Source organism: Erinaceus europaeus, chromosome 1, assembly GCF_950295315.1.
Source record: "Erinaceus europaeus chromosome 1, mEriEur2.1, whole genome shotgun sequence".
NCBI lineage: Eukaryota > Metazoa > Chordata > Mammalia > Eulipotyphla > Erinaceidae > Erinaceus > Erinaceus europaeus.
In genome coordinates this window covers 85,856,703-85,876,893 of record NC_080162.1, presented here as the reverse complement: position 1 = coordinate 85,876,893, position 20,191 = coordinate 85,856,703, and the positions used below count along the sequence as shown (strand labels likewise).

Here is a 20,191-nt window from a genome sequence, read left to right as displayed (position 1 = left end):
GATGTCTATCTTTCTCTCTATCTTCTCCTCCTCTCTCCATTTCTGTCTGTCCTATCCAACAATGATGACATCAAAAACAACAACAATAATAACCACAACAAGGGCAACAAAAGGGAATAAATAACTTTTTTTTTAAAAAAAAAAAAGTCACATATGAGTAGAGTTGCCAAGGCTTTATAGGGCTGAGCTAGTGAGACAGCTCATCTGGGACAGTGGTGCCTGCTTTGCCAAACATACAATCCAGATTTGAACAGGTCCCCACTGCACTGGGAGAAGCTTTGGGGCTATGATGTCTCTACCTTTATCCCTCTGTCTCTCTGTCTCTGTCTTCTTCCCACTGAAGAAGCTGACCTGGAGCAGTGATACCCAGGCTGTGAAGACAAAACTCAGATGCCTCCAGGGGCCCTTAAGATCATTCATTTGAGAAAGAAGGTGACAGGAGAGGGGCATGAGTGAGGTAGGAAGGAGATATCACTACTAGAAAATGGTCAAGAGAGATGAACCCAGGCAGGACAAATCAAAGCAGTTGGCCTTGGTTATGGACCATGAATATCCACTATCCAGAACAACATGGTGACGCCTTATCTCCTTTGTGGGTGTGTTCTCAGAAGAGAGAAGCAACCAGCTGTCCTGGAAAGTAACCTGCTGCTGTGTTATCAGAAGGCTTAAAAAGGATCATGCCTCTCAAGCACTTCTGAGAGGAAATCCTGTGGATAATTATATTTATGGATAGTGGACTTACTTACAAAGAGACTTTTCACAGTGTAATCTAGAATAAGAGCAAAAGTGAAAAATTGTAAATGCTCAATTATTGGTAGATTGGTTAAATCACATTTGATATGTTGCATATTATAGGAAGTTACAATAGAGCTATAATGGAGCTCTGCACATACCCTACCTGACTAGAATTTTTGAGGGCATAGGAAATGCATATAGTAAGTATGATGCTTATTACAGTAAGAGTATATATACCTCCACATGTATATATGTGCAGGAAGTGATATTCAAAATTTCCCATAGATTCATGTATTTCTTTTGGCATTTTTTAAATGATGAAAGCCTGGGGCTACTGAAAGAGAAATTCCCCATGAAATTGCTTTGGACTCAAAGATCCTATCTCTAGTTTCTTATCCTTTATTTCCTTTCTGTTTAGGGGCTCCATACGAAAGCTTCTAGCATTTGTCAAGCTCAAAATCAGTTATCTTCTGTTTGTGCTCTCAGCATCTGGCTCCTGGAAGCCTCTGTCCTTCCATCCTCCCTACCCCCATCCAATTTAGTTCCTATCTCTCATTGTTTCTGGAGCCCAGTTTTTGTACATTTGCTTAGTCTCTGTTATTGGTGTATGATATGTCCCAGATAAAGTGATGGATTGGTAAAATGTAGGACTAGTGGAAAGATTATGAGGAAAAAAATGATGGTCAAAAGAAGAGAAGCTGTTAGCATTTCCAGTGGATGCTATGAACCATCCAGGTTTGGAGTGTGACTTTTCCTAGGCACACTCTAACGTCACACTTCTCCAACTCCCAGTCTCAGATGCTTGGGTATCCCAGTGAGGATCACCTGACCTCTTGCTGGCCCATCTATATGGAGCCTTGACTCACCTACCAGAAGGGGGACCTCTTGGCTACTTCCCAGCTCTTACAGCCTTTGACCCTGTCACCTTCTCTGTTGGCAGGTCCAATGCAGGAGACCGTAAAGGACTTTTGGAGAATGATCTGGCAGGAGAACTCAGCCAGCATCGTCATGGTCACAAACCTCGTGGAGGTGGGCAGGGTAAGCCCCTCCTGCAGATACCTGGATAGAGGATGCTGGCATTGCATGCCTGAGCATCTCTCTGTCCCAAGCATGGTGCCAAGGGCCTCCTATCCAATCTTTCATTCTCCTAGTCACATAAGAGAGAGAAATCCTCCTTCCTGTTTCACATTGAAGGAATACTTACTTCGAATCCCTTCGAATCTCCCTCATCTCTTTCTCTATCTTCACTCACCACTGATGATGTCATTTCATATCCTTTGAAGAAACTAAAGCTGTTAGATGTGTACTCTCTCAGCTCCACACCACAAAGCTACAATCCTACTTGTGTCTCTCAAACCATCTTCTTGTTCTTTCCTTTTATTGTCAGGCTGACCCATAAAAAATAGCTGTTTTTTTGTTAACCCCAGGTGGTCAAAAATCAGCTGTTTCTTAGGACTCAGCCTAATACAATGGAAAAAGTGACTTTTGCCCTTTCAAAGGCAATATAAGTGCCTTGATAAACAGACTGTACTCTGGAATTCTCTCATGTTTCCTATCTTACTTAAAAAATAAGTCTCTTTCTCATCTGGATTATTTCCCTAAATATATAAGTGTGATAAGTACCACTTCCCCCTTAAAAAGATAAGAGTAAACAAAAATCATTCTCTTGCCCCTCACTTTCTTCCAGACTTTAAAGATGCACATGGACTCTTTATTTCTTCACTTCTGTTCTCTTCTATTCACTCCAACAAAGCGACTCCCTCCATTCCACTAATAGCAAAATGGCCAATATCACCAATATCCTTCATGTTGACAAACCCAATAGTCACTTTTCTCTTCTCATTGTTTGCAACCTCTCTGCAACATCCAACCCTTTGCTCCCTGTTTTTCCTCCTCTTACCTCTAACCCTTGATATTCTTCTGGGTTCAGGCTATAGTCTGCCCATATGCTCTGCCTCCACTCTCACCCTGGTCTCTAGCTACTCCTTGGACTTACAATTGGGACTGCTATTCCCAGATTGCCCAAACCTACTTGGTAAACTGTGGTATGTGTGTGGGTGGGCTGTTGGGTTGAAAGACAGTGCAAAAAAGCAGCTGAAATCAGAAGTTTCCTATTTATTGTATCAGCTGTCTAAAAGAGGAGGGGCAAGTAAATCATTTGTGCAAGAGTCAGATATTAATATAGAGTTCTGGCCTCTAAGATAATGGGAAAGAGAAAACCTGGCTTAATGGTAATTCAGTAAAAGGTGTGGCCATCTCTTAGTCTGACAGAAAGTTAGGGTCAGGAGGGACTTTATTCTTGAACCCACTCTTACACAGTCCATGCTCTGATTTTACAGATGAAGAACCAGATCCAAACAGCTGGCGTTAACTCCCCTGAAACCTGCTCTTGACTGCCATTCTAGTACACAAGGTCTATCCACTCTCAGAGTGAACTGAAAGACCAGCCCCAAATCCAAGAATTCAGAGGCAAACTCCAGCCTGTCCTATCACATATCTCACACTGGAGACATATTTCCTTGAGGAATAGATCTTGAGTCTGAAGTAGATTTGTATAGGACAGGAAAGCTAACTCTTGATGGATCACCTGCTAAAGCCATGTGCTATGCCAGACACTTGCAATGCATTGTTTCTTATTATTTCACAATGATTATATGAGGCAGTGTTCCTGGTGACTAGTCACACAGCTTGGCTTTGCATCCTGGTCCTATAGTTTATGAACATCTGACCTTAGGTGATTTTTTTCTTAGCTTCCTCATGTTATCTGATTCCTCATCTATAAAATGTGTAAAATAAAGGTGGAAAAGTGATATATGTTAGGTATTCAGTGAAGACAGAGCTAAGCAGTCAAGATATAGTAATTCTCATTATGAATAGGAAGTAGGGTTCTCAGAGAGGTTTCAGTGTTTTCTGAAAGTTTTGTAGTTACTGAATATTAGAACCAAGCAATGTTATCCCTTTACCCCCAAACTCTATTGTACTAGACCAGCATTTCCCTAAGTGGGTTCCACAGGATGCTAGTTAGCAGGATGCTTAGTGAGAAAAGGGTTCCATGGTTAAATACGTTTGGGAAATGCTGTTTACTCTTTGCCCCTTTCAGAGAGTCATAAAACATGTTAGCACTAGCATATTCGATGAACTGACTAGTACCATAGCAAAGCAATCTGTTTAACTTTGTTGAATCCAGCATTTCCCAAACTCATTTGACCACAAAACCTTTTGTTTGTTTTTTGTTTCTTTTTCTTTTTTCTTTTTCTTTTTTTACCTAACACCTATTAGCACCCAGCGGAACACACTGTGGGAAATGCCACGCTAGGCCGTGCGGCGTCCCCCGGAATGGTAATGCTTTTGTTCTTTTAAGGGGAAAATCCGTGATCTCTTTCTCCTTCCTGCAGAGTGTGGCTTAGAGTCAGATGTGGGAATATGGCTCATTTCTGGTGTCTGCAATCATACCCCAGCAGAGAGTGTTGCCAAGTATTCCCTTTGAGCCCCTCACCTTCCATCCTTTGCCCAATTTAGAACCTTTCTCCTTCCTGCCCCTCAAAACCACCTCTTAATAAGACCCCTGCCCCCAACCACTTCTGCTTCCACTTCCTCACTGTTTCCCTCCTTTTACTCTCATCTCTGCTCAGCTGTCGCTCAGCTGCCCCAGTCTGGTATACAGAGAGTGGACTCAGTCAAAGGTAGAAGAAATCTAGCTTCAGGACCTTAGACAAGTCACCTCCAAGCCTGAGAACTATTTGCATCAGTTAAACGGGAATAACTACACTGCCTGTCTCACCTAGATCCATTCGATGGCTTAGTCCAGTGATGGGTTTGAAACTAGAGAGAATTCTGCGAAAGAAGGGATTGCAATAATCTGAATGGCTCAAAATACTCTGGGAGTGAGCCTGACCCACTGTAGACTGCCAGCCCCTGGCCAGCTGAGAACCCCTGGGACTGAAATTCCACCAATGTGGCCTTTGGGTTTATTTGAGGAAGATTGTGTGAGGTGACTGCTCTTGCTCTCACTCAGCTACCTGCTCATGTATCCTCATCTCTGTCATTTTTCACAGGTGAAGTGTGTGCGGTACTGGCCAGATGACACAGAGGTCTACGGAGACATTAAAGTCACTCTGATTGAGACAGAGCCCCTGGCTGAATATGTCATCCGCACCTTCACAGTTCAGAAGGTGAGTCTCCCTGTGGCTGAGGATGACCTGCCTACCAGGACAACTGGCTTGCTTGTTCTTCTATGATACACAGTGAGCAAGGACCATGCAAGGGACAAACTCTAGGGCAAGAGGGCTCTTGTCAGCAGAGGACATGTCTCCAGATAGGGATCATGTGTGAGTCATTTGTGACCAATGTTTCTGGGTCCTGACTCTGCAGCCTGACCTGGATGTAGAACTGAGGTCCAGATTCTGCATCTCACCTGTGGCCCACACAAATCCATCCAGGAATGAGATAGATGACTGGGGATGTGGTGACCCCTCTTGTAACCCAGACTCAGGCCAGAGAAACCTTGGAGAATCACAGTCAAAACAACATGTTAAAGGGTTGTAGTCCTTTCTCAGATTGTCTGTCTATATGTTTCTAAACAGTCACATGTGTACAGATCACCTGCAGTAAAACACCCTGAAAAGACCCCAAGGGCCTTGGGATGAGTCCAGCTCAACCAATCTCTGAACATGACACAGGCAGATGTTGAAAAAACATTTCCTGTGCTAAAAACATTTTAGCACTAGATTTGCAAAACTAGGGAACAGAATGAGTAAACCAGTAGTTTTGTCTACCCATAATGGTGATAAAATCCTTGATAAATCATGGTAAAGTGGGGAGGGCTTGACATTCCTCCTGGATTGAGTTAATTTGGGGGACGGAGAGGAAAAAATTCAAATATAGTCACCTATCTCTTTGTTTCAGCCAACAATAGTGGACCACATAGATAGCAATGGTCTGAATAGGCTATACCACATAACCTAGGTGTGTAGCAGGCTATACAATCTAGGTTTATGTAGTGACACTCCATGATATTATAGGGCAAAACTATCTAATAACACATTTCTCAGAATGTGTTCCAACTGAATTCTTGAAGCTGCTTTCTCTTCCTCTTCAGCAGGTTCATCACTGCCTCAATTCAGGCCTTTGTTCATGTCACCTAAAATCCTCCCCAGCCTTCTAACAGGGCTCTTTGCTAGATCTAAGTTTGGATTTCAAGCAGAGCTTGAGGCAGGGATTAGTGTGCCCATGATAATGTGTTGAGGTGAGCTATAAGGAGGAAAGGGGTGAGGAAGGCAGAACACAACAATGAAGGGGATCCAGGTGAAGGTATGCTCTGATCCCAGAGGGAGCTCTGGAACATGATTTACACCACAGAGTCCATCTGGAGGCAAGGGGATCTTTGGTATCCCCACTGTATAACACCATCATCTCAGTTTTCCCTGAACCATCCTGACCTTAGCACTGAAAATCCCATGTCTGAGGGAAATCAATGGTTGGTCACTCCTAAAGCTCCTCTGAGACACATAATGCCAGCTACCCACCTTTAGAGGATATAGCTATCCACCCTTAGAGGACGTTGCTTTGTTATCTTGGAATAACTCTCTGAAGAACTAGGTAATTGTGAGGTATCTGCAGCCAAGGCTTAGAATAGATTCCATAGACTCAGAGATGGAAGCACTAGCCCAGGAAAGTGGGTCTCTGGGTCTGGTCTCTTCACATGCCCTCAACATATCCACTCTCGTTCATCCTCCAATATAGCAGCCAGCCTGCTCCTTTTAAAAGGCAAATCCCCTCTGGTGAAGCCACCTGAAATGTCCCTCTAGCTTCCTACACATTGAGCGTAAAATCCAAAAGTTGTTAAGGTGGGATTCAAGGCTTCCAGTGTTCAGTATCTACCATTCCCCCTTCCATTCTTGCTTGCCTTCCACTCTCCCCTGTATTTGTCCTAGGATCCTGGGATATTAGAGAGAGATTCTGTGCATGTATCATGCTGAATCCTGTCTTCATGCCTTTTTTTTTTTTTGGCACCTCCAGGGTTATATCACTGGGGCTCATTATCAGCACTATGAATCCACTGCTCTGGGTGGCCATTTATTTCCATATATATATTTGACAGGACAGAGAAAAATTGAGAAAGGAGAGGATGATAGAGAGGGAGAGAAAGAACGACACCTACAGACCTACTTCACTGCTTGTGAAGCTCCCCATGCCCCACCACTGCAGGTGAGGAGCCAGGGGCTCGAGCCAGGATCGTTGAGTGGGTCACTGCACTTTGTACTATGTGTGCTTAACCTAGTGCACCACCACCCAACCCCCTCTCCATGCCTCTCTAACTAGAGATCCCTCTATCTCTTCAACTATGGAATCCTCAAGTATCCATGCATCCTAATAATTAGGAGTATAGACTTGACAAGACTGTGAAGCCAGATAGCCTAAATGATAACTTAACAAGTTTGCTAATTGTGTGAACTTGGGTGCTTACTTAACCTCAGTCTCCTGATCTGTAAAATGAGGAAATGTGGGGATTGGCAGGAAGGCTAAATGAATTACTACTCTGATGTGCTCAGAGTCGATGCTTAAGACATGTTAGTCTGTTATCTTTACTATTCATGTTTCAAGGCTCAGATCAAACATCAAGTTCTTCAGGAAGCTTTCTCTGCCCAATTCAGATTTACTAACACTAACATCCTTTATTAGAATTGTCCCTTTAAGATCCTACCTCCTTCATTCAACAAATAGCTCTTCCAGAGGTGGCCAGAGGTCTGGAGTGTGTTCATGTGAGGGGTGGGCAGGGAAGGGAGACCAGTCTCAGCTCTACATCTCGCTGCATACCTCAGAAAACTGTTTTAATTTATTTCAATAATCTAATTAATGAAGAAACCTCTTTTTTTTTGCATTTGAAAGCCACAGAGACTTTTACAGCTAATGCTGGAGAACTGAGGGTACTCAGTCTCTGAAATGCCTCATACTCTGTGGGAAACAACTTTAACTTGATATCTAATGTCCATCTCTCTCTCTCTCTAAATCCTTGCTGTTGATTCTAAGTTCCAGGAGTCATAAGTCAGAAAGGATTTCCTGGATAAGCACTTGCTGGGAGATTTAGTACATTCATAAAACTATGCACTAATGGCACTGAGAAGCTATGCTGTGAGCTACCATTTTCAGGGGATCTGTTACCAAAGTTCTCATATATAACGGATCACAGGACCACTACCTGTGGTGGAATCTTTTTGCCAATTGAGGTCCTGATCCTCCCTGACAGTAGGGAGGCTAGTTCAGCCTCAGTGCAGCAACCTTGGCTCCCATGCTCTGGGCAGGATATTAGGAAGCAGAAGCTGGAGGAACAGAGATCTATTCTCTCCTCAGAAAGGCTACCATGAGATCCGGGAGCTGCGCCTCTTCCATTTCACTAGCTGGCCTGACCATGGTGTCCCCTGCTATGCCACCGGCCTCCTAGGCTTCGTCCGCCAAGTCAAGTTCCTCAACCCCCCTGAAGCTGGACCCATAGTGGTTCACTGTAGGTAAGTAAAAGAAAGTCCCCTGAACCACCTCCCCCCAACCCTAACACACAAGGGTGTTGCTACAACCCTGCTTTGAAAGAGAAGCACAGTCTATTCCAATGGCTTTTATTATCCACTTTGAAGTCTTCCCTGATATGACCCCTTTGATAACTCTTTCTAATGAAACCCAGGTCTTAACAATAGAAGTAATCGGGAATCAGTCAGTGATACATCTGATTAATGTGTGCATGTTACCATGTGCAAGGACCTAGGTTCAAGCCCCTCCCCATCTCCACCTGCAGGGGGACACTTCTTAAGCAGTGAAGTGGGTCTGTGGGTGTCTCTCATTCTCTTTCCCTCTCTATGTCCTCCTCCTCTCTCAATTTATATCTCTCTTATCTAATGAAAAACGGAAAAAAGAGAAAGGAAGAAAGAGAGAAAGAAAGAAGGAAAGGAAAGAAGGAAGGAAGGGAGAAAGAAAGAAAAAGGAAAATGACTGTTGGGAGTGATGAATTCATATTACAGGCACCAAGCCCCAGCAATAACCCTTGTGGAAATTCAATAATAAAAAATAGAAGTAATTATAGCAGTAATGGGTGATGTTGTTCCCCTACACAGTGTAGCCTCCTGGTACATGGGCTTGGTACTTACAGTTTAAAAGCCTTGCACACATGTTTCATTAGTGCAGACATGCTTAAAGACTAAGTATTATTGTCATCCCCTTTTTAAAGAGAGAAAACTGGAGTGCTAAGATGGTAGATACTTCACCTGGGTCACACTGGTGTAAAAAAGCCAAATATCCAACATGCTCACCAGATGTTTGTCCTGGGCTCCCCAACATGTCTCAATGGAAGTCCACTTCTCTTCATTTCTGTTATTTTAAAAAATCAGTTGCTGGTCTGAATAGAATAAATGGGCAGTGTCAGGATACACCTCATTATGGAGAAGAGATATTTTCAGCTCTGACCTAGAAAGTCACATTGGGGATGAGTGGCATGTCTTTGCACCCTCCTAAATGGAGATGAAGTGTGGTGTCAAGGGCATTATGATTGCAGGTGCCTGGACTTCCAGATCTGAAGGTCAACTAGTCTGCATCTTTTGCCCTCCTGTTCCATTCTTCTTTTCCATGGCAACCTGGGATCCCAGCCAACTTGTCAGGCCCTGTATGTTCTGATCTTCTCCCTGCCCTGGCAAAGTCCACACAGGCAAAAGTCTTGAGTTGAGTCACAAGGAAAGACTGTAAACTATAGATGTTATAAAACCAGTGCCTTCCTCATACAGCATTTACCCTTCCACAACAGGAAGAGAAGAGTCAGAAATCCCATTTCACAGATGAAGCCATTGGTGATCAGGAGGTGATATGAAACATATCCCTTAAACTCTCCAAGGACTTTGCATATGTTTTGAAGGATAATTCAAAGGAAATGAAACATCCTGGAGTTCTATGTCCCAGAAAGCAACCAGAACAAGGGAGAGGGAGAAAGGCAGACAAGTACATGTTTTTCAAGCCCTCCTCCCAAGATGCCTCTGTGTTTATTGCTCTATAGCAAGTCAGCCTAATGTACCTGAACAGTGTAGTATATATTCCTGGGGATATTCTGAAGACTAAGTAGGTAGGCTGACAGGTACTGAGCAACTAAGAGAATTCCTGACAGCTATTAAGCAGTTAGAGATAGCACTTTTTATGCCTTTTAACATTATTCCACTTCCTATCTTGTTAAGCCTTCAGTACAAGAACAATATTTTATTCATCTTCATAACTCCATCTTTTAACCTGGCAGTAATGCATAATAGCTACTCAAGTAAATATTTGCTGAGTATAAGTAGTGGCCATTTATTGAGAAATTGCTATGTAGTCAGGCACAGGACTGAGCAATTTATGTGCATTTAGATTTTAAACATGTATCTGTGAAATTTACATATATTAAGTTATTAATGCTCTATGGTAGATCTGTTTATTGTTATGTCTCATTTTTATGGGTTTTGAAACCCAGAGGCAAGTCAGCCTGAGGTCAATTCAAACCATGAAAATTTACCACAAATGAATCCTTTATCATTGGGGATGAATTTCCAGGGGTTTGCTTTCCAGAGCTTTGTGAGATATGGCACCAACTGACTGTCCTTGGGTTAATGCTCAACATATATTGCTCTCCTTTATGCTCCAACACTTCTTTTCTCTGAATTTCCTCTCACTTCCACCATGCCAGACAATGACAGTTGCTTCTGTGTAAATACAAAGTGATCCTCCTTGACTATCTAATTCTAAAACTATCTGGATTTAAAGCTGCTATTCTACTTATCTCTAGCTAAACACATCAGTTTAAACCTAGCATCAGTTTGAGAAGAGTTGCCCATAGTCCATTGGGGATTCTCCTAAAGGAAGCCACCGTTAATCAGAAGTGAGACTATACTAAGAATTTTGACACAAGGCCAGGGTCTCAGGACCGTAACCTGCTCAGTGCAGTGATGCATGACTCAAGATTCTGAGAAAATGATGCACTTGGAACCTCAGCCAGGGCTTGGAACATGGCACTCAGGACTCATTTTCTGCCTTTGGGAAAGTGCAAGGGGCTTGTGTCTGCTCAGTCACTTGTTCTGTGTTCTAACTTTTATCATTCCTTCCTTCAGCACACCAACTTGATTGCTAAGGAAGCATGAGAGACCGGGGGGGGGGGGGGGGAGGGAGAGAGGGAGAGGGGGGGAAGGGAGGGGGGAGGAGAGGGGAAAGGAGGGGAGAGGAGAGGAGAGGAGGGGAGGGGAGGGGAGGGGAGGGGAGGGGAGGGGAGGGAAGGGAAGGGAAGGGAAGGGAAGGGAAGAGAAGAGAAGAGAAGAGAAGAGAAGAGAAGAGAAGAGAAGAGAAGAGAAGAGAAGAGAAGAGAAGAGAAGAGAAGAGAAGAGGAGTGGAGTGACAGGGAGAGAGAGAAAAGACATACCCCCAGTAGCCTTGTACCATATAAAGAATTACCTTTACTCAGCAGATTAGAAACCTACAGTAGGTAAAAGTACAGACTCTGGAGCCACAGTGTCTTGGTAAAACTTCCCAACTTTTCCACATACCACATCTATGAACTTGTGTGAGATAAGCTCTTTGGGCCTCAGTTTTCCTTTATGTGAAATAGGGTAAGCAACTTCCTGACAACCTCATGAGGGTATCTAACCTTGGTAAAGAACACTGTCAGTCACTCTGTAAGCCTTGAGTACATTTGCTAAAGGAGCTGAGCCTAGTAAGGCAGCTCTTTTGCCACATATACAACCCCTGGGGCCCATGGCACTGAGAGAAGCATATACTCTTTCTCTGATTCATTCTTTCTCTCTGAGAAAGTCAGTCTGGAGCAGAAAGCCAAATAAAAATAAGCCAATTCTAATGAAATGACCCCTCACACACACACACACACACACACACACACACACACCAAAGACAAGCATTACTCTTCCATTTTACAAAAGAGCTTAGGCTCTAACTTGACTTTCTTGCTCATGACTTCCCAGTAGCATTGGGGTGCAGACTTTTCCTTCTGACCTGAAACTGCTGCCTCTCTGTATGGTACTCAGAAACAGGATTGGTATTGGCTGGTCCTTAATTCAGACCACTCTTTCTTCTAGTGCTGGAGCTGGGAGGACTGGCTGCTTCATTGCCATTGACACCATGCTCGACATGGCCGAGAATGAAGGGGTAGTGGACATCTTCAACTGTGTTCGAGAGCTTCGAGCCCAGAGAGTCAACTTGGTACAGACAGAGGTAGGTACCAAGACACTGAAGCAACCAGCCACCTGTTGTTCTGGCCAAAGAGAAGCATAGTAGAATAGAGAGGTGCATAAGTAAAGAGGGTGTTTTGTAGAAAGGGAACTGTATGTGGGAGAAATGGGAGGGATGAATATATGACTTGCTTTGTTGAGAACACCTGTTAGTGCTCAGGGCCCACAGCGCAAGGAGAACACTAATCATGACTTATGGGAGCTCTCCATCTCTGAGAGCATCTATATGAGAACCAAATAGCAACGTTTAGTTGTGGTTGGTTAGTAGGTTTATTGGTTGGCTGGTTGGTTCTTTACCAGGGCTCTCTGCTCACCTCAGGCTTATGGTGGTTCTTGGGACTGAATTTGGGATCTCTGATGTCACACACATGAGGGTCTGTTGCATAAACCACAGTGCTATGACATTGACTCACAGGTGTTCCTTAAATAGTATCCTTATCTTTGGTCAAGGAGAAGAGAGAGATGGGGAAAATTGACATTTATTGAAAGGTGACAACATGCCACAATCTCTGCATAAATAGCCTAAATAATGAAGTTGTTGAGTTCTTGAGAGCCATATTTCAAAAAATATAGTGGTGGTCCCTGTCCTGTAGAGACAAGCTGGCATTCAGGCAACTTTCTGATCACTTAGAGAAACCTAGAGCTAAGAGGAAGAAGAGCAGTTAATATTTATTGTGGAATGTCTGCCAAGTTAATTGCTAATAGTTCTTTCTAGGCTTCACAGCAACTCTAAGGATGATTTCTATTGGTATCCCCTTTTCATAGATGAAAGAACTGAGAGGGTCTGTCCCCGAAATTTCCCACTTGTAGATAGATGGTGGCAGAACTTGGTGCCCTGTGATCCTAATCCTCTTACCTCAGAACCACATTCTTATTGTGCAACCTCGAAGCTATGGGTTTTAATTCCTGTCATAAGCCCATCTTTGGTTCTAACATAAATGGGAGTTTGGCAGTCAGAGAGCAATTGGGCCAATAAGGAGCAGTCACCATTTCCAACCTACAAAAGGAAATGCACAACTTTGGGCATGATCAACTGTGGGATCAGGCCCAACTCCTACTGAACAGTCCTCGGGCTGGTGGGGTTGTAATACCTTCCTGTGAGGTTGCATCAGATCACAGGGGCTGAATCATCTGTGCCCAAGGTCATGCATGCAGAGGGCTAGCTCACTGGTGAACCTTGGGCCCCTGCTCTTTGCTGTCTGGTGGGAGAGACAGACATTCAGATAGTTCACCATGATGCCACTGGAGAAGTGTTTTCTTTATAAAATAGAGATAGGCAAGTTCTGCAGAACAGTCACCCAACAAGCACTTGTTAAGAGTCTAATGATTATAGCAACAACTTCTGCCTGGTGGTGTTAAGAATACTTTCTAGATGTAATGGGAGTTAGAGGCACAGAGATAAGGAAAAGGTATTCTGAGAGAAGGAACAGTAGGTGCAAATACTAAGAGCCTAAAGGGGATTATTTGTTTCAGGAACAGGCCCTGAGATAAGAATTTGATCCCAATGCTTACTGGTGGGAAAATGGGAAGGTGAGGTGTAACTTCAAGTTCAGGTGTTTAATTTCACACTCATGCATGGTGTGCTTGAGTCACCAAACCTTCCACCAAAGTTCAACTTAAATTTTTATAATTTAATTTTTAATTTTTTAATATAAAGTTTTTACAATTTATAATTTTACAGGAAAACAGTTCAACTGGTAGAGCCTCAGACTTTTATGTCTAAGGTTCCTGGTTCAATCCCTGACATTGCAGGCACCAGAGTAGTGATAAGGAAGGAAGTAAAAGACAACAATTGGATCATTTTGCTCATATGTGGAATATAGTTAATAAAAACACATGAATTTGAAGGGGAGGAGTAAACAAAGGCACTGGGGGAAGCTTCAGTGCTGCTTTCTCTACCTCTGTCTCTCCTTACCTATCTGAATATCTCAGCTTGAAGTGGTGAAAAAACAAAAAATTATATATAATAAAATACCCCAAAAGTGAAAGCTGAGGGACAGAAAGAACAACCTCTCTGTATCCAGAAGCATCTTATTTTTATCTATCACTGTAATGTTTATCTTATACAACGGACAGAGTTGGCCATAGCACAGACAATCACTAAGAAACATAGGAACTTGTCCCTTCAGGTCTGGGACAGACCATAGTTATTCTGTAATAAAAATCATGTCCATCCTTCTTAGCCATGGAATTAAATATACATGGCAATGTTCCCAGACTATCATTCTCACCTCCCTCCTTGACTTTTGCAGGAGCAGTACGTGTTTGTGCATGACGCCATCTTGGAAGCATGCCTCTGTGGCAATACCGCCATCCCTGTATGCGAGTTCCGCTCTCTCTACTATAACATCAGTAGGCTGGATCCCCAGACCAACTCCAGTCAAATCAAAGATGAGTTTCAGGTAGGAGCAAATCCCAGACTCAGTGGCCCAGCTGACTCAGCTGCCCTGAGCACACTCCTGGATTTTTCCTTTGTGAGAACTGATAATGTCTGTAATTCGAGTGGCCGAAGCTCTAAGCAGCTTCAGGAGGAATTTCCAAACAGAAGCTGCACAGCCATGAGCAACAATTAATCAATCACTCACTGATTTCTGACAGTGTCTTGAACTATGGTTATGTTTCAGAATTGAGGTGCTATTGATTTCTTATTCCAGCTTTGAGTGGAGACATGTTTATATATAGGGTTATGGATTCCATGTTTCTCCATCCCTGAAGGTGCTTGAGTTTTCTTCATATTTCTATGCAGGTAAAATGTGTCTCTTGACTCAAGTGAGGTCTGGCCGCATCAGCTTCATCTGGGAACTTGTTAGAAATGCAATCTCAGGTCCCTACCACACTTGCTGGATGAAAACCTGAAGTTTAATGAGCTCTCTGTGTGATTTGCATGCACATTAAGCTCCATCCTAGAGCACAGCTCTGGCAGAGCAGATCCACATGTGGTCTGGAGTGATGGCAATTTCTGTTCAGGGGTCTGGACGTGAGTCACTACTCTGCACTTTTAAAATATGATGTTGCATCCTTCAGAACCAAATGGATGGACTAGAGGTGATTATTCTTAAAGAAATGAGAAAGGGGACTGTGTGTGGCGCATCTGATTGAGCACACTTATTACAGTGCACAAGGACCCAGGTTCGAGTCCCTGGTCCCTACCTGCAGGGGAAAAGCTTCACAAGTGGTAAAGCAGGGTTGTGGGTAACTCTCCCGTATGTGGAGTATTGGGTAAGAATGAAATATAAAGTAAGGCAAACTGGCAGTCAAACCCATTGTACCAAGGTTAGTGTCAGTCAATGTCAATGACTTGGCAACAGGAGCTGAGAACCAAGTAGGTGGGAGCTTCAGGACTTGGGGGCCAAGTGCTGGCCATTTGTTTCATAGGAAGAAATTCCAGTCAAGCCAATGTCTTCTGCTTTTTCTAGCAAGTAACCTATTAATTCAAAATAGAGACAAAGTACTGAGTGAATTATGGATAGAGGACACAGACCCCTGGGACTTACACATAGTATTTAGTCTAACAACTCTGGCTGCCATACTTGTCAAAATTGTACTGTAGAGGGGCCAGGTGGTGGAACACACAGTAGAGTGCACACATTACTATCCACAAGGACCTGCGTTCAAGTATACAGTCCCCATTTGCAAGAGAGAAACTTCATGAGAGGTGAAGCTGTATTGTAGTTGTCTCTCTTTCTCTCTCCTTCTCTCTTGCCCCACATTTCTCTATGTCTCTGTCCTAGAGAAGAAAAGGAGGAATGACTATTGAGAGAGGTGGAGTCATCATGCAGGCACCAAGCCCAAGCAAAAACCACAGTAGCAAAATATTATTAATAATAATAATATTAAATTACACTATAGGTACATTATAGATAACAAGCTCTGAAATTTCCCAGATTTATTAGAACCTTACTTCTAAAAAATGGGATCTTTTGCTCATATATCTAAACTTTCTTCCTTTTCTAAACATCCTGCTTTCTGAGAGATGTGCCAGTAGAATCATGTATCTTCATTCCTTGACATCTTAAGTGGGATTTAACACTTGTGAGAGACCCCTGACCTCTGCTCCTTACTTTTGACCTCCTGATTGGTCCACCCTCTGATGTAGAACTGGCCCATCTGAGCAGCTTAGCTCAGTGGTTAGCAACTACAGTTTGTACACCATTGTGTAGACATGCACACCCAGTTGAACACACACACTGCCATATGAAAGGACCCAGGTTCAAGCCTCCAGTCTCCACCTACAGGAACAGTGAAGCAGGACTGCAGGTGTTTATCTTTTTCCCTCTCTCTCTAGATCCCTCTCCTCAATTTGGGGGAGGGGAAAAATGGCTGCTAGAAGCATGGATTCATCTTACAGGAAAGAAGCCCTACCAGCAACCCTGGTGACAAAAGAAAGAGAGACAGAGAAAGGAAAGGAGTAGAGGGAGGGATACATATCATGAGAGAGAGAAAGAAAGGAATCAAAGGAAGAAATGAAGGAAGAAAAGAAAAAGAAAGAGAGGAAGGATGACAGATAATTCTCCTAGAAGAAAGAAAGTCCTGGGGGAAAGGACTGATAGGCTTGAAGGCTGGGGATGAAGAGGAGGTTAGCCTAACTTTGATCATCACTGTCCCCTCTAGGTGGGGTAGCCATCTGAATAGTACCTTCCTTTCTGCCTTTGTAGTGTTTTGAGGATGAATGGGTGTTGTATTTTGTCAAAGGCTTTCTCTGCATCTATTGAGATAATCATGTGGTTTTTGGTTTTGCTCTTAGTGAGGTGGCGAATGACATTGATTGACTTATATATATTTAACCAGCCTTGCTTTCCTGGGATAAATCCCACTTGGTAGTGATGAACAATCTTTTTGATACACTGCTGTATCTGTTTGGCTAGGATCTTGTTTAATATTTTGGCATCTATGTTCATCAGAGATATTGGCCTGTAGTTTCCCTTTTTTGTTATGTCCCTATCTGCTTTTGGTATCAGGATGATATTGGCTTCATAGAAGGTGGGAGGGAATGTTCCTGTTTCTTTGATCTTTTGGAAGAGCTTTAAAAGTATAGATATTAACTGTTTCCTGAAGGTCTTGTATCATTCATTTGTAAAGCCATCTGGTTCAGGACTTTAGCTGTTGGGAAGAGTCTTAATAACTGTTTTGATTTTTTTGTCTGTGATTGGTCCATTTAGAATTTTCCTTTCTGTCTTTGTGCCCCACAGACCCTCAATATCGTGACACCTCGCGTGCGACCTGAGGACTGCAGCATTGGCCTCTTGCCCCGAAACCATGACAAGAATCGGAGCGTGGATGTCCTGCCTCTGGACCGCTGCCTGCCCTTCCTTATCTCCGTGGATGGTGAATCCAGCAACTACATCAATGCGGCATTGATGGATGTAAGTGGAGCCCTGCCAGAGAACCAAAAGTTTCTACCCATGGTGGAGGTGGTTGAAGCCAAAGGCTCAGACCCCACCCTCAGACCAGCCTTTTGTTACTCCCCATCTTGCCGAGGCTTTGGCCCGAACATGTATAGTAGCAGTTCTATGGAATCTTTGTTACCTTAAAAAGACCTGAGATAATGGATCACAGGACTAAAATTGCCTGTGTGGCACCAAAGTGATGTTACAGACATGCCCAGGTGCCTTCTGCTGCCTTCAGAACTAACTCTCAGCCTTAGGTGCAATTAGGCAAGGACCTAGGCCCTGGGAACACAAGACGGTATAGACATAGGTTCTGCCATCAAGGAGGCCCCAGAGAACTCCCAATAGTGGAAATGAAAATGACACAGCCTTGTGAGAATGTCATACATCAAAAATGATAGCAACAACAAATACTAGATAGGTTGTGAAGGCAAAGGAATCCTCCTGCACTGCTGGTGGGGATGTAACTTGGTCCAACCCCTGTGGAGAATAGTCTGGAGTCAATGATTCTGGGGCAAGTGGTGGGAGGCAGCAGAGGAAGGAGAGGGGAAAAACAGTCCATGTCTATGAGTGTCCTGGAGGGATACTGTCTTTTTTTTAGCACCTGAGAAAGGCATCCCCACCCTGACCTAGTTTGGGATTCATCTCCCTGTCCCTGAGGGTCCATGCTCCCCACTCCTGTGCTTCTCTACTACTTCTGATCACCATCCCTCCAGTTTGGGGATGTAGAAAGCTTTGCAGCAAGAAAGGTCCCTGTACCATCTCATCTTACCAATGAACATTTTGGCGAAGGAAACTGAAACCAGGGAGGGAACTGAGCTTACTTTTGGTCACCCAAAGAATTAGTGGCAAAGCCAGAACCCAAGACTCCTGACTGACACTATAGCCTCCAATCCTTGGGCCTCCCTTTCCACAGCTTCTCTGCCCAGTAACAAGATGCAGACATCTTGCTTCATGAGGCTCAGTGTCAAGAGCTTCTCTGACCTCTGATCCTCCTGAAATTTTCAGCTTAAAGGTTAGACTACAGATAAATACAGTGAGATGATGAGGCTAGTGCCCCTGCTTTTGTCCAAAGGGAGCCTGAGTCCTCCATGGGAATCTTGGCTCTGAGTCTAGAAGCTAAGAGCCTTGTTCTGACCAATGACTGAAGATGGATGAAAAACCACTGGCTTCCAAGTGTGTGTGTGTGTGTGTTTGTGTGTGTGTGTGTGTGTGTGTGTGTGTGTGTGTGTGTGTGTGTGTACACACATATTGTGTTTAATGTGTGTTAACAGTTGGGGTCTGGAAGTGTGTATACACTTCCAAGTTTCTCCTCATTTTGTCTTCCACTTGTCCCAAGTCTCCCTGTCTACCTTCATACAATCAAGGATCAAACACATTCATAGCCTCTACTTAGTAGGTTAGATGCTGCCTACAGTCAGATGCCTTCCCCTGGCTCTGATGCTGATTGTATTTTCTTTGTCCACAGGTTATTTCTCCTGTGAGCCATCACAGTGTCCTTTGCCTTCCTTACAGGAAAAAAAAGTCCTTATCTATATTCCAACTCTGTCTCTGCATTATCTGGTAACCATAGCAGCTTTGCTCCTAGCAGAAAAATATGAAGTCCTCTGGGTTAATTTTTAATGTTTCCCCTGGTAAAGTATGATGTTATCCATGAAATGGATTGCCGGCTGATCCCTGAAACCCGGCAGGGGCACAGATCTCGAACATATTTTGAGATAAGGCTTTGTCAGACGTGCTACCCTAATAGAGCATTTATCACAGAGACAGGAAGAAAGGAAAGAAAACTAACATTCACTGAGTATGGGGCACCATGTCAGGTCCCAGTCTTACACTGTTTTGTTCTTCATTTGAGTATTTTTGTCTCCATTTTCTGGGTGAGTTAGGAGGATCTAAGTATTTATAGACTTATTGCTAGGTCAGCCAGCTCAGAAAGGGCGGAGCCAATAGTGTAACTTTCAAATCTTTTGATTCTTAAAGAATAGACTCTTTGTGTGCTTTGGCTAAAAATAAATGATTTACAGACCTGCAATCTGCAGCTAGAGAAGTCAAAATTAGTCATTTCATTGACTAGGGTCTTTGTACATGGTAACATGAATTTCCAACAGGGTGTGCCACTATGTGGCATTTTTTTTGCCAGAATCTTTTCTTACTTTGAATGATCAAGTCTCTCTTTCCTCCACATCTTCCTGCTGACTTGTCACCCCACTTCAACAACTGTGATTCCCACAGAAGCCATCTTCCAAGGAGAACTGTTGTTGAAGATATGAACTATTTTTCAGGTTTCACAAACCAGTAACAAAGCAAAAAAGTTCCTTATCTCTCAAAACACCATCTCACAGAGTGCTGCAATGAACAGGGCTCAGTCAAAGACTCAGGTGGAGTCCAGATATGCATAGGCCTTTTGTCTTGGCCCTAGTCTCCTGATCTGTCACATAGGACTAGGTTTGTACAGGCATCTTTCACCTGTGCTAGGTGTCATGTGTATGCCAGTCACAATGCTAGTGCCAAAGATGAAGAAACAAGCCAGGGAAGTTACTGCTTAACCAGTGGGCTCACAGTCAAGTTCTTGCTGGCTAATATTTATGCCAAATCTTATTTAGTCTATGTCACAACCACTTCTTCAGTCATGATTCCCATTTTCCAGATGAAATTTCTGAGATCTGGAGAAATCTGATAACTTACCAGGGCTTAGCACATGCACAAACACAAAGACACTACACATGGTGTATGAAAGAATGGGTTAATGGATGGATGGATGGATGGATGGATGGATGGATGGATGGATGACCAGAGGGCGAGTGGGTGAGTGCAAAGGTGAATGGATGG

The 20,191-nt window shown here is 43.4% G+C and overlaps 1 protein-coding gene across 11 annotated transcripts in view; it reads left to right on the top strand.

Annotated features, from left to right (window-relative positions):
- PTPRT (protein tyrosine phosphatase receptor type T) overlaps positions 1 to 20,191 on the top strand; it is a 1,549,072-nt gene that overhangs the window by 1,498,132 nt on the left and 30,749 nt on the right. For 6 of the 11 annotated variants that reach the window (XM_060190244.1, XM_060190255.1, XM_060190228.1 and 3 more), the window contains 7 exons: positions 1,676 to 1,773; positions 4,015 to 4,074; positions 4,791 to 4,907; positions 8,086 to 8,240; positions 11,823 to 11,958; positions 14,228 to 14,377; positions 17,165 to 17,338. In XM_060190244.1, coding sequence (XP_060046227.1) covers positions 1,676 to 1,773; positions 4,015 to 4,074; positions 4,791 to 4,907; positions 8,086 to 8,240; positions 11,823 to 11,958; positions 14,228 to 14,377; positions 17,165 to 17,338 — 890 coding nt within the window. The remainder of the gene's footprint in view (positions 1 to 1,675; positions 1,774 to 4,014; positions 4,075 to 4,790; positions 4,908 to 8,085; positions 8,241 to 11,822; positions 11,959 to 14,227; positions 14,378 to 17,164; positions 17,339 to 20,191) is intronic. The other 5 variants (XM_060190260.1, XM_060190247.1, XM_060190289.1 and 2 more) reach the window with 1 other exon arrangement.